Consider the following 14,007-nt stretch of genomic DNA (forward strand, 5'->3'; position numbering starts at 1 on the left):
GATGTTGGTGTGGTGCGATTGATTTGGGGGAAGTAATAGCTAAAAGGGAGAGGGAGGGGAGGGGAGGAGTGCAAATGGTCAATACCGGTATCATAAATTTACCTTCGCTGTTCCGTGGGGTCTGTGATTACGATACTTTTTTGCTTTTTGGCAAGGCAAGAAAATTTTTTGGTATCGGGTTCTGGAAGATTCTACTAGGTGGTGGGGGGTGGGGAAGTTCGATTCTACTTACGAAACTTACCAACCAGCGTCTTTTCAGGTGCGCCTGGGAGGTTGTGTGAGCTATAAGAACTGAAACCACCGCTCCCCGAGGTTCATAGTTACCACGCTCTCGTACTATAAATCCAACGGCTCAGCGGAACGTAGAACACTTTCCTGGGTGAAATTTATAACACATTTTCGCCATCGATTCTCTTTATCGTCGTTGGAGTGCACTTCTTACCCGCTGAAGCTACAAAAACAGCCACATTCACACGAACATACTTTGTTCCACACCAAGTCTCTAGTTTGTGGGAGAGTATCTAGAGAATCCTGCATTCCAATGCTTTATTGAAACGACGCATTCTATATGTGCGTACACTTACAAATATCGGTTTACAGTACGTCGTTTTTGGTCTTGGGCGAGGTGTATTGTGTCTGTTTGGGCGCCTGGCTACCAATGTTATTTATTTGTCGATGGGGGGGGGTGCGTAATATACATTGGGGTCTTTGCGCGGCGAGAACAGTGGGAATCTATGGGATTCTTTCTCTTATGTCTCCCGTGCTAGTTCTGGTGCAGTGCCCTGTGGATTGAAAGCGAAATCGGCGTTCCATGGGACCTTGTCCGGCTATCCTTGAGCTACAGTGGGCTGTATCCACTCAGTGGTGGAGCAGGGATACACCCATTGTCTCCTATGCCTAACAGCTTCCCTATCGAGGCTGGGTTTGACAATTTACCTTCATCCCCTCCTCGGAATCATTTGTTAATGATAAAACATCGCTCATTCCATCTCGGCTCGCGCGGCAACTGTCATACGAGAATTCTTCCTGTTTCTGGACATGATTAGATCTAGTATCTCTTTTCCGCTTGATAGGGGGTTGGTGGCGATTGGGAACCGCTTTTTGCTCTTCAATTTCGGGAACTGTGGGGGTAGATATACCAACACTCATGCAGAAGTCATGTGTTTGTCCATCTTTCAACATTCTCAATTTTTCTCTCAATGCTGTGGTATGGGTTCAGATCGGTCCTCTAACTAAACACAGTTGGATGTGGAGTGGGAGGTGAGAGGAGGGGGTCTTTGAGAAGTTCCGCTACCAGTGGTAATGTAAACTTACGCATTAGACCACCACAGCGGGGAGTGCACCCGCAATACCGGTAGTTAGTATCATACCGGGATTGCATTTTTTTGCAGCGAGGTTAAGCCTGGGCTTGATCATTTGCACAAGGGCACTAAGTACTCAAGTCCGGCGCTGCTGAGACCTTCTCCGGAAATATCTTGCGTATGCGCGGTGCAAGGTGAATCAGGTTACTCCGCCACTGTGGGTGGGGTGGTAATTGATAGGACACTCCGTGGCTTAGATGCTAGAGTTGTTCAAGCTTGTTTTCTCAAGCTTTTTTTCTCTGGGGCCAACCTCCTTCACGTCATGCTGCAGGAGTCTGACTCAGTTAGACCTGAGTGTCCTGTTGCCTAGAAGCACTATCCTGGCGGTGCGGCTAGGTTTTGTGGCTGGACTGATGCCGGCACTACAGTTGCTGAATGGACTCGAATCCTAGGACTCTACTATTTAATCCCTTATTGGGTAATAAGTTCTAGTGGAATATTACAGGTAGCGGGCAAGAGGTACAAGTACTCGTTTTCGGGCACAAGGATTAGAAAGATACGTGGCTAGTTATCAGGGCCCACATGAACTCTAAGTTAGTACCCAATGGTCTGATACTTCTTGTCGCTTATCATACTCAAAGAAATCATGAACCGATTGCATGATGGAATCATGCTCGAGCTCAAATCGGTTGGAGAGATGAGGATCATCTTTGGCTAACTTGTGCCCTGTGTTGCGGTGGTAGATTGGCCTTAACTTAATGGAAATTCCTGTAGGCTGGAACGTTCCCCGGAGAAACCCACTCTTTCTCCGCAATCCACTTGCAAAAGCGTTGTTACTTGTCTCCTGCATACCTATCGCGCGGCCCTTCCCGTCTCCATGGTCCTTCTGACTGACGAGGTGCTTTTCATTGGGTGCGATCGAAAATTCTTATAATGTTAAGTTGCTCACAACACTCGGAAAACTCTTGCAACAAAAGAAATCGGCCTCAGAGCTCTTTGCCCAAGGTGGGATGCCCGGGTAAGCGGTAGCGGTTATTGCCGCCCCCCAGTTCCGCTTATCATTGGCGAATGGGGAAATAAAAATTTCGTACTAAGAACTTTTCTCAAGTCACTTGCCCTTTGGTAAAGTAAATTGAGAAATTTCAGCAAGAATCGACGGCAGTTCGGGCGGGGCCAACGGGCTCCGGTTTTTTTCCCTTTCGGAAATCGGAGTATAAGCCTGGCAAGGGTCCCACCATTGCACCCGTGTTCCGGCACAGTAGTTGAGCATTGCGGTACTTCTGCGATTTCGGATCAAGAGTTGTGCGCAAGTTCCCGCCCCACTCAAGAAGAAAGGGATTATCCTGTTTGCTGAAGTGTTGGGAACCCTCAACTTTATTCTGTGTATCATACCGAATGAAATCACAAGATGCACAATAGAAGTGTGGAGTGCAGTGTCAATCCCTAATATTTTCGCATTTTCAGAGGATGAGGTAAACGGCGAGCTTAAGCCTCTCCTAACTTTGTCTGTATAAAGATTTATTGGGAAGTCTTTTACTAACACCCAATATCCCCCAGAATCTGTGGCTTTCACTTCAATGGATCTCTCTCGTCACGTAAAGGGACCGAGAGATTAAGATCCCACCCTACCAAGCTGGGCTAATAACATCCCGGATACCCAGGATACCTAGCGAACGGTATTTAGAACACAGCACTTCGAGGTGTTTAATCCCCCGAGGCACAACCTCTGGCTCTCGGCTGTTCCCGTGATTTTCATATGGTAGTACCTGCCGGGGCTGCGAAGAATCATCACATCGTGGCGCACGACGTGTTTCCCCGGTGAGGAGCTAGAAAGAAACGAGATCCCAGCCCGATTCCCCACACGGGAGCTGCTCGCTGAACCATCGTTCCCGAGGCAGTACACAAACAATGCGGGGCATCCAACAGTCTGGTCAGATCTTGTAACTGCTGCTCAAATCCGGCAGCGGGGTCAAGGATGGGGATTTTACATCAGCTCGTTTCATGCTGGGAATTAGGGCGAAATCCATGGCACAAACCGGGCAATTTCAACAGCGTTCTAAGGGAAGCTTGCGTCCTTTGTTCCAACCTCCTAAGCTGGATTGGTTCATGTCGACTGAGTCAAATTCCAGCCTCATGGACCGGGGAGCATATTGCCTTACTCCGACAGACACATTGGGGCATGACAGTGGTGAGTGGGCTTTAGCAGCATGGGAAGAAACTATATTGCATCACCGCATTTGATTGGTTGCTGCGTGAAGCTCTTTCGTTGATTCAAACAAGACGGACTACAGTACCGGTCTATGGTCTCAATGACTCGTACCCGGCAGGGCAGGATAATCTGAACCTAGAAAGGGGGGGGGGGCGGTAAGCATTCTTCGCTCGGGGTGAATTTTTTCCGAACCTGTTGAGGTTCCTGTCCTTGCTGCTTTCGGGATTCGATGAGAATCCCGCATTGGTTTATCGGATGGCTTTCAGAGGTGGAAGTTGTAGCAGTACGAGTATCGTGCACGAATCCGCAGCTCAATCGCGGGTCATCGGTGTGCACGTTTGACTTGTATTTTCTCCGCCTTGTCTTGTTTTATCCTCTTCTTGACGTGATACGCACATACGGGATGGACGTTCCGGATTGAGCGAACTACAGATCATAATATTATATCATATCTTCTATATTTTTGGTCGGCATGTATGGCATTCTGCGCTCGCTCTGTATTTCAAGTCAACATGATTCGTGGGTCGATGTTTGGACAGGAAGCTGTTTTCTTGGCGAGTAAGTTTGAACCTGTCCAATTTTAAAAGTGAACGAATTCTCATCGCAATCAAGTGCTAGTTATAGGCTTGCATTCTTCTCCTTGTGGATTACCCGAGCCACAAGCGGAGGCGGTTCTCTGGGGCTCTTGGCAACAACACTCATTTATGAATCCAGTAAGATGGGTGAGCTTGCCCTATGGTATCCGTACCATGGTGATTTGGCTAATGAGAACTTTCGAACGGTTATTGTTTGCGCTGGGGCCTTAAGGGTTTCCGGGATTGTCAACTTTGGGTGGCTTATATGTAGGGAGAAGTGTGAATACGGCTGGCGTTTCCACTCTTCTCGACTGGGAGGGACTTAGGGGGTGAGCATACGAGAGGTGATTTCAGGCTTCACTGGCCAGAATTTGGTGAGTGTAGCCGGGCGAAGGGCCCATCTTGGCTCTTTTTTTTTTTTTTTTGAAGGTGGAAAAACATCATGTAAAACCTTCTACTCCCCCTGCCGCAATGACTCCACGATTTACAATTCCGGGGGGTGATTTCGTGCAAGGCGGATATTATTTCATATATTAACCTGAATCAACTGTTGACTAACTTCCTAGTTGGCAGTTCAACTGTACCGCCGCTCTCTGTGCGGCTCAAGTGACCGTCGAACCGATCACACATAGTTAGTCTACCTCAAGCGCCGGTACTGCGCAGTATAGCAGCATGGCACTTTCGCAGGGTGCAGACATCAGAAGATACCGCTTCAGCAGGATGTGGCAATGACCTCTGCTGGGAATACTCCTACTGCTCTTTGGCGAGTGGGGGCTCCTAAACTGGCACTAATCACCCTATAAGCCACAGAAATCTTTCGCCGTAAAATTTTGAATAATTGGACAGTGTGCTGTGTAATCCGGGGTTCCTTTCCCTGGAAAGGAGGCAAGAAGCTCAACAAGAACATAGCCCCTTCCTCCTCTGAAACAGAATCTTTTTTTTTTCCTCTTGACCTTACTGGGGGGAAAGCTCGAAAACATAGTGCACCATCCAATTGTTTGTGTGTAATGCGATAATCACTCTATGGACAGAACAGAAAAGGGCCAACCCACCCACCACACCTGATCTCTACGAATGCACTTTTCTTTCCTTTTCCATAGGAAGAGGCACAATTCTCAAAAAAAAAAAAAAAAAATTCTCACGCAGCCTTGCCTGATAATAAGGTTGCTCTTCAAAATATGCACAAACCAAAAGTGTTTAGGGCACCGGCAGAGTTGCCGAATCATTTATGAATGCGTCCTCCCCGCCCACCCTCCGCACTAGCCAACTTTTCCCGAATAGTAAAAATTGCAAGTCCCACGTTCATCTCATTTACATCGCTAAAGAAATCGACCATCTAGCCTAACTTGGAAAAACGAAACCGGTCCAAGGATAACGATAAAGGACGGAAAAGAATAGGAAAATAAAGGAGATACATATAAGGAAAGGAAAGGAAAAACAGCAGCAACAGCTTCGACAGGATGGTGAAACCATGGGGGAAGCACAAAAAAATTCTTCACGAACTCTACATATCCAAAAAGAAGAAGTTGGAGCAAGTGATGGAAATCATGGAAAAGGAGCGTGGCTTTGTGGCTTGGTATGTGAGGGGGGGAAAACAATTTTCCCCGAACCGCCCCTTCCCGTCACCTAAGTGTTAATTAGTTGATTGTCAAAGCTTATGAACTTAGCCGGAGGGCGTATATGAAGACGTTCCGCAAGTGGGGATACCAAAAAAATAGGAAGTCTCGAACAGCCAGCAGAGAGAGTGGGTCGTCAAGAAAAATAAATACAAGACTACGCTCTACCGTGGAACCACCGTGCGAACCGCCCGAGGTAGCCCTGGAGGCCCGGGTGAATACGCACGAAGCAAATCCCTACAATCCTACACCCACACACAAGATTAATGGTAAACCCACTTCCCCCCTACACCACCGATAGTTGGTGCTAAGCCTGCAAGAGACGGGGTATAACTCACCGGGTCGAGGTGCTAGTTCGAGGAACCACCTCCACGGAGCCAATGGTCAGCCATCAAGCCACTGGTGGACTTGCCTCCCCCTTGGATAAATTCAAAGATTCCGATGATGTACGAAATAGATATCCTCCCCCTCCGAGATCTATCTGAACGGATATCACGACTGATGCATAGTCTGGTATGAACAGTTGAATAAATATATCAAATTGTTAGAGGGAGTTCTCCTCCTCAACGAGATTAAGAAGAAGGCCCTGCTCTCTGGGAACCCTGGTATTCGCCCCTGACCAAGTCCTCCTCAATACGAATTCCACTAAATATTTACCAGACCCCCACTCCCCTGTGATGTCAGACTACCAGCAAGTCCTAGAGAGAGTGTTGTCCGGCGACCCCCCTATTGCCTAAAATCAATCGAGCAGAAAATATGTTTAAGTTAAATATACTATGGTAACTCTTCAAATCAACATGAGGTTTTGCGCCTAGGGGGTTGAGGGGAGGATTTCTTTTATCTTTAAGGTCATGTTAAGGCAGATTAACGGGGGCGAAGTTGAGCAATTGATGAAGGATGGCTCAACAATGTCTTCTCAGTCTGTGACACCCCTTATTCCTTTCGTTTGTCGACTCTTTTGTTTGTTTTTTTGTGTGAAGTGGAAGCTAGTCTAGTTCTGGATGGATCATGGTGTGTCATTCGATCACGATTTTGGCACACGTGTTTGTTTCGCTCTTTTCCTTATTGTCGCTCAGTCGGGCCTTCGGTGGGGGTTTTTTTTTTCTTTTTTCGGAACGGTTCATACTTTTACTTTATTCTCTTCTTCTCAATTTGCTGTGGTCTCCCTGTTGGCTCGCTTATTTGTTGGTGCTCGGGTGGTCGGTCGGTCGGGCGGGTGGTTGGCTTGGTTCATGGCGGGTCATTTGGCGTATTATCCAGGAGCTAGACGGGCGGTGTTACGGATCTTTGGCTGGGTGCGGCGTTGTTGGTCGGAAGGTGTTGTGGGGTATGGGGTTAAGGGATTATACGTGGCTGGTGGTGTTATAAACGAATAGCGGGATGGGTTTGCTGTACGGAGGGGAAGTGCTGGTTGAGCGCGGGGGCGAGGGCGAAGAGGTCTAAGTTACGCTCATTGGGTAGGGCTGGGGTATTTCATTTGTTTTGGTGGGGAGGATGGTTTCTACTTTCTCAGAAACTCAGATCATTCATTTGATTCTCTACTTTGTTTTGATCTTGCTTTATCGTTCGAGCGGGATTGCCAGAGCTGGAGTGTCAGGAATCCAACAAGCACCTGTTCCTGGCAGACGAGATTTTGCAGGCCCTGTCTGTCATCCAGCAGACCGAATTACTACAATACAGCACTCTTTGATTTGAGCACTTAAATTACTGTCATGGACGGATGGTTTACCATGTTTGCACTGGTAACATCGCGGAATGCCTCCCACATCGCAATCGCTGCTGCATTCAGTGAAATACTGAAAGGCGGGATTGACTATTTTTTTTCTTCTTTCCATATCTGACAACACGATATCCCCACCCCTAATCCAACCTTCTAGGCGCTTCCATAGAAGGAAAATGAAGGAGAGAAGAAAAGAAAAAAAAAAGCCATTGTTTCTTAAAAACATAACTGAACACTTTTAGGTGGCAACAGGATCGGACGTTTTGGGATCCTGTCATTATCATATGAGTGTGGTTTCGTTGAAACCCTCACATGGGCTTTTTTGGTTGTTTCAGGGAAAACAGATTTGAAGGATGACAACCAGAGAAAATTAATCTTGAGATAAACTCTTTTTCCTTTTTCTCTATAGTAGAATTGCTTCTATTCCATAATAAAAAGTTTAAAAATAAAGTAATTTTGTGAAAAATTTATTTACTATGTAAAGTATATATCTATGGTTTAACATATGGAAAAATATATATTATTTAGGCTCCGTTTGGCATGTACCAATAAAAATATATCGCAATAAAAGTTGAAAATAGCATATATGCTAATAAAAAGATTCAATATAAAAAAAAAAATATAAGTGTTCGGCAACCATGCTATACAGCTGTGTGAAAGAAAAAAAAAGTCATCTTACAACTCAACTTAGGGCACATACCAAAAATCAAACACATAGTACAAAAAGGCTTTGCTTCTATAGTCACTAGGCAGAAGTGTTCGTGAAACCAGTCTCAGATGACTAAGCTGCCTTGCTAAAATGCCACCTTTCAACGAAGTGTAAAGTTGATCGTGACCGTTCACCCCATCGCAACCGTGACCATTCACAAATCTACACCCACCGAAGCCTCCTTTACCTAATTAATTAATTTATTAATTTCCTCTACCTTTTTTACCAATGGTTAAGTGTTCTGGAAATACGAAGTATGCTGTAAAAAAAAGACCTCCACCTAAAACCACCTGGAGAGAAATGAGCCTTGCGGAGAAGGGCATGATAATCACCTTTTTCTACTGCCTCCAGAACATTGCCTTGGTGGCTCAAATTATTAGACACTTATAGACAACAGTTAAGAGCTTTCTTGTTTGGGCATGTGAATGCCAATCTCTTAAAAATCTCCCTCGCCCCAGTTGTACTCCCATTTTGAGTGGTCAACAGTGTCGCACAATTATACAGGCAGCCAAGTCCAACCGGAAAATGACCAAATGTATCTTCAGGGATCGCTATGCACCTGGTGTTTCTCATGATAGTGGTAACTCTTTGTGCTACCCAGAGTGACTGGATATGATTGCCTACTAAATTTGCCTACATAGTGGACCGGGTACTCAGAGAAGTAAACATTAAAAAATGGATAGCCAAGTTAAGACCTAGGCTAAAGCCTGATCATGTGGCTAAGAGATTGAGATGGGCTACAGCTTATAGGGACTGGACAGCGAGGATTTTGAAAGGGTGATTTGGAGTGATGAGTGCAGTGTGGAGAAATCCAAGAATCCAAAGCAACAATGGGTATTCAGAGAACCTGCAGAGAAGTGGTTGGCTGATTGTGTACACCCAAAGGAGAAGGATAAGGGAATCTCGCTTATGGTTTGGGGGTGCTTTGAGGGTAAAAGAAAAGGTCCATTAGTTCCTATTACTCAAACTATCAATAAGACCAAGTATGTTAGAATTTTGAGAAGATATCTTTTTCCTGTTATTCATCAAATAATTTCCTTTGGTATACAACTTGAAGATGTTCTTTTTCAGTAAGATAATGCTCCTGTTCACAAAGTATATAGTGTTATGGATTGGTTGGAGAGAAACAGTATTGAGGTTGTGGACCACCCCCCTTATTCCCCTGATTTAAATCCTATTGAACATGTATGGATTGAGCTTAAAAAGTGATTGCACCAGCAGTATTCAGGGATTGCAGATACTCCAGGAGGAAAAGAGGCTGTTAGGAGAAGACTTGCACATGTATTACCATTGGTTTGGGAGACAATTCTTGAGGAGTTTTTTGAGAAGTTGTGGAAATCAATGCCTGATAGGGTGGCTGCAGTTTTAGAAGCAAGGGGAGGTTATACAAAATATTAGCTAGTTTAATTTATGGCAGGTCAATTGACCGTTGAATGTTGAGAGGTGCCAGTGGTTATTGATCATGAACTTAAACTCACGCGCGCGCACGCCCGTTAACAACCTCACTGGCACTGCCCCACTATATGGCGCAACTGCAATTAAATATTGTCTCAGATCACAAACACTTCTGCCGAGTGACTATATTTTACTCTCTTTCTAATACACTACAAGGTCATTATGACAATATAAATTTTCCTCTACACTCACCTCTTTAGTCTCTACAATTTAAACTTTCCTACTCAGACTAGGTATATCCTACACCTCTCTGAATCCTTTATCCTATATTATTTTAATACAATACTAATAGCTTTTATGTATGCAGATCAAGCCAGAATGGAGAATACCATGTGGGTTGAAAATAGCGAAAGATTTCTGGTTGAGGCACTCCTTTGGCATGTCGACAATAGTGTTAGAGAGGAGAATGGATTTAAGAAATCAGTTTAGCAAAGCATTGTTGGAGAACTGAATGAGACCTACAAGGCAATTAGTTCAAAGCCATTTACCATCCCTCAGGCCAAAAGCAAAGAAGTGATTGTAAGTTCATATTTGATCAACTCCTGATCTGGTTAAAGTCATTAGGAAAAATATATCAAAGACTGACACATTAATATCATAGTTGAAGAAAGAGTTTGAGATTGTTCATTTTATGTGTCAAAACTCTGAGTTCGGGTGGGATGATATCAAGTGTTTGACAACAGCTGCCTTGGAGGTATGAAGAACATATTTAGAAGTAAGTTCTTAGTCAAGCTTATTGACATTTATTCTTTAGAGTTTGAAAACTAATGAAAGAATAATGGTTTGCTAGAGTCATAAGGAGGCTGCTAGGTATCGGCAGAAAGGATTTCCCCTGTATGATCTCTTGGACTGTCTTTTTCTTGAAGTATGAGCTTCAGGATGGTTCACTCGTACAGCTTCTATTTAGTCACAGGTAGAAGAAGCTGAAGTAGCTCAGAATGCTCCTGTCAATTCTGCAGGCATTTTGCAATCACTGTATTTGGAAAATTTCCCAAACTAACTAAACTTAGATTCGGAAAGCAGCCTGATCGATATTGAGGATAGGATTCGTCAAGCTTCTCAAGAAAGAGTTCCAGAGAATACCCTTTCCCAAAGGCGCCACAGGTCTGTTCCAGATCCAATTGATATTCCTACCTGGTCTAGTCAAGCTGCCAGTGCAACTCCGGAGCTTCCGAATTGCAAGTATGTCAGACGTACAAAGATTGCTTAAGCATCATTGAGTACAGCTTTGAATAAGGCTACCGTGGAAGCTGTCTACCAGCTTGAGCAAGGAATACCCTCCTAACAAGAGCATACAATCAAGATTCTTGAGGATTACTATGCAGACAAGTTAAGACTGTAGTAAATGGTAAAAGCAGTTAGCCTTTTTGAGGATAGGTCTAAAGCTTGTGTGTAACCGGTGCAGGTACTCGGTTATTGGTTTTGTTTTATGTTTTATTTTAAGTATTGCTTTGATACTTGGTTTGTTTTATGTTTTGTTTTAAGTATCGCTTTGATACTTAATTAGTTTTACCAAAGTGTATCAATTGATACCTTTGATTAGTTTCATTCATGCTAGATATGAACAGATTTGTGTATTTAAAGACCGCCTGTTCTACGATAGAAAAGGCAGACTTCGACAGACAGTATTTCAATATACTTGGTTGAACGGTTACTTCTTTGTTCCTCAGTACACCTCTGAAGCCTCCTTTAGTTCTCAGCTCTCGCCTCCTCTCTGGAAGAGCGGCCACCTGCCAACTATCGTATCTATTACCGATAACATGATTAGAACCTTGCGAACACATTACATTGTGTATTTCTTGGAATGACTGCAGGGGCTGTTAGAGATATATAGATTAGAGGGCAAATAAGCTCTTGATGTAGTTAGTTACCAATTTTCTCATGTATTTTTTTTTTTACCTAGATCTACTTTAGAAACAGGATTTTTTTTCTTTCTCAATTAAGTATATAACATGTTTCCTAATGTGCCATATTTCCTCCAAGATACAATTGGTAGTCATTCTACATATCTGTTGCTATTTGATCTCTAATTTGTGACATAGCTCTATAGGCTTGTTCATCCTCAGGATCAACCCCTTCGCCACCAGAACCCATTTGGAAGATGTCATCTTCTACCTCATAATCTCCATTTAAAGACACTTTGTCTGACCCTTAGGAAATTCTTAAATAATTCTGAATTAGTACTTATATCTGATGAACATTTTTCTTTATAAAGTTTGACATGAATTTAATTGAAATCAAATCTTATTTAATTTCACTATTAATCAAATATTCTTCCTCTGGGGATTACCTGTGAATAAAATTTTAGAGGGCAGCTAAGGCAACAACAAGCTTAGCTTGACTGGTTATAGGATACTCAAGCTGTTTATACAAGACAGGAAAATGGCGCTTTAGAATGCCAAAGGCTTTTTTAATTACATTATATAATTGAGAGTGGTAAAGATTAAACAACTCTTCATTCATACTAGGCCTGTAGTTGTCAATGAAGTAATTAGTTGCTATCCTTCTAATTATGATATATATGTGTTAAGAAAATAAGACTTCACAACTTACTTTTTATGAGCCTGGTAATGTTCATGCAAATGATATTGTATACTGTGATATGAAGTCAGATACTTGTCATTCAGAGGATATCCACCATCGCCAAGGTAGTACTTTCCTTCAGCAATGGTGAATTCTTTCGTCAAGGCATCTTTGAACACTCTGCTATTATGGGCAGAGTCTTCCCAACCTGATAGGACAAAGCAAAAATACATATTAAAAGTACAGGCAACGAACACATTTTGAGTAATCAGTTCCTTACAGTTACGATAGGAGAGAAGATCCACAGTTGAAACAAGTGCTTGGATGTGTGCTCCATCGATTACACCAAGAGCATCCTTGAAAAAGGGGTAAAATTTCGCATTCCACTCAACTTCATACTGACAATCACTAGAAGGAAGGAGAATGACTTCATTGCCCAATGCAACTAAACCATCCAGAATAATGTTAAAGTAGCTAGTTTATCCACAGTTAGCAATAATTAAAATAATGACAAAAATACGAAAATGATTTCATTCTCCAGGTGATTTTGGGATACTAGCCAGCTAACAGTATCTCCACTCTTCTGGAAATATTCTTGAACCATATGGTTCAATCCACTATGCAAAACTGCCCATACAAACATAGTGACCTGTTCGGTAACAGCTACATACCTTGTACTATATCAGTACCTGCTTATTTCCAACCATTCACATAGTTTAAGGAACATACTATGAGGCATGGTAAGTACCTCCTAGAACTGCTACTCCTTTGTATTTGCAGAGAGAAGCTCTGCAACCTATACTTTACTGGAGAGAGCTGAAGTACGAATTATTTCGATGTTAAAATGATGGTCGATATATTCCCCAATATTGCTTAAAGCATGGATTAAAAAGCGGCCATCAATTCTGAATGAGGTAAGACTTTCTCAAACCACTGAGCCCAAGTCTGAAGAGGCTGTATTGTTGGAATCATAGCCAGTATAGTGGATTTAGTGAGAATTTGTGTAGGATAATTGTAGTTCATTAATCATATAAAAATTAGGAATAATAGAATTCAAGTAGAGATATGCAATAGATTATTATCTATCATACAAGAAGAAACTCTTTATTTTAGAGTTCAGAGGTTTATACTTTGCTTGAGTACTATTTCATGATTCTACACCTAGCCCTACTATAAAAATATACAATAAAAATATATAAACACAATAAAAATATTTTGTCATTTTGTAACACATGCTGAACACACTTTTATATAAAAACTTTGATATGCTAAAAAATATTCTATAAAGGTGACATGCCGAACAGAGTCTTAGATGGTTTTCCTACTATGTTTATTTTTGGATCCGAAAGGTCTTTCACATTTTCTATTTTTTGGCAATTTTTCTTCAATTAACTGAGCTCCTCTCAACTGCTCAATCATCTGGCCTGCTTGGAACTGTTCCTCTTAAATTGTAGCAAGAATATGGTCTTCACTGGAGTAGATTATTTCATCTTTATAGGATCTTTTATTGCTTGAACATGAGGTTGAAGTTGTAGAAGATGCTGTAGTATATAAGCTAGAGGCTAATAAAGTTACTGTAAGTAGATTTGTCTTATTCTTTATTCTACTTGTCATAGTTGCCTTTGCATTCTCAATTTTTTTAATTATTAGCTCTGTATATAGTCATATTGAGTAAACTTCAGGGAGAGTACTGGCATAAGAGCTTTACTTCTAAAGTTAAAATTTCTCTTTGGCTTCAGACCAATCAGCAAGGGCTCTTTGAATACTGTATTATAGATTCACAATGTATTAATTCCATTCTTCTTTATATCAAATCTTTAACAATTACTAAAAGGTAATTGCTTTGCCAATACCACTCTAGGAAACTCCCGCAGGCGATACAACCCGACGTATATGGGC

The 14,007-nt window shown here is 42.5% G+C and overlaps 3 protein-coding genes; all 3 read left to right on the plus strand.

Moving 5' to 3' along the window:
• Positions 1-379: 379 nt before the first annotated feature.
• On the plus strand, positions 380-2,877 carry GSTUM_00005013001 (uncharacterized protein). XM_052355731.1 has 1 exon: positions 380-2,877. Exon 1 carries the CDS (start codon positions 1,559-1,561, stop codon positions 1,751-1,753), a length of 195 nt encoding a protein of 64 aa, XP_052211703.1. The 5' UTR covers positions 380-1,558; the 3' UTR covers positions 1,754-2,877.
• Positions 2,878-3,742: 865 nt separating this feature from the next.
• Positions 3,743-5,220, plus strand: GSTUM_00005014001 (uncharacterized protein). XM_002837005.2 has 4 exons: positions 3,743-4,068; positions 4,123-4,223; positions 4,280-4,459; positions 4,659-5,220. Exons 1-3 carry the CDS (start codon positions 4,023-4,025, stop codon positions 4,409-4,411), a joined length of 279 nt encoding a protein of 92 aa, XP_002837051.1. The 5' UTR covers positions 3,743-4,022; the 3' UTR covers positions 4,412-4,459; positions 4,659-5,220.
• Positions 5,221-5,365: 145 nt separating this feature from the next.
• GSTUM_00005015001 (uncharacterized protein) lies at positions 5,366-6,970 on the plus strand. XM_002837006.2 has 6 exons: positions 5,366-5,661; positions 5,753-5,970; positions 6,022-6,054; positions 6,098-6,147; positions 6,225-6,306; positions 6,362-6,970. Exons 1-6 carry the CDS (start codon positions 5,546-5,548, stop codon positions 6,436-6,438), a joined length of 576 nt encoding a protein of 191 aa, XP_002837052.1. The 5' UTR covers positions 5,366-5,545; the 3' UTR covers positions 6,439-6,970.
• Positions 6,971-14,007: the final 7,037 nt, after the last annotated feature.

This window comes from Tuber melanosporum, assembly GCF_000151645.1.
Source record: "Tuber melanosporum whole genome shotgun sequence assembly, scaffold_17, strain Mel28".
Lineage (NCBI taxonomy): Eukaryota > Fungi > Ascomycota > Pezizomycetes > Pezizales > Tuberaceae > Tuber > Tuber melanosporum.

Excerpts from the sequence above, each read along its gene's own strand:
- GSTUM_00005014001 (XM_002837005.2), top strand. The coding sequence starts at position 4,023 with ATGATTCGTGGGTCGATGTTTGGACAGGAAGCTGTTTTCTTGGCGA. Across the intron at positions 4,069-4,122 it reads GGAAGCTGTTTTCTTGGCGA|TGCTAGTTATAGGCTTGCAT; the intron begins GTAAGTTTGAAC and ends ATCGCAATCAAG. Across the intron at positions 4,224-4,279 it reads AACACTCATTTATGAATCCA|AACTTTCGAACGGTTATTGT; the intron begins GTAAGATGGGTG and ends TTGGCTAATGAG.
- GSTUM_00005015001 (XM_002837006.2), top strand. The coding sequence starts at position 5,546 with ATGGTGAAACCATGGGGGAAGCACAAAAAAATTCTTCACGAACTCTAC. Across the intron at positions 5,662-5,752 it reads GAGCGTGGCTTTGTGGCTTG|CCGGAGGGCGTATATGAAGA; the intron begins GTATGTGAGGGG and ends TTATGAACTTAG. Across the intron at positions 6,055-6,097 it reads CTCACCGGGTCGAGGTGCTA|CCACTGGTGGACTTGCCTCC; the intron begins GTTCGAGGAACC and ends TCAGCCATCAAG.
- GSTUM_00005013001 (XM_052355731.1), top strand. The coding sequence starts at position 1,559 with ATGCTAGAGTTGTTCAAGCTTGTTTTCTCAAGCTTTTTTTCTCTGGGG.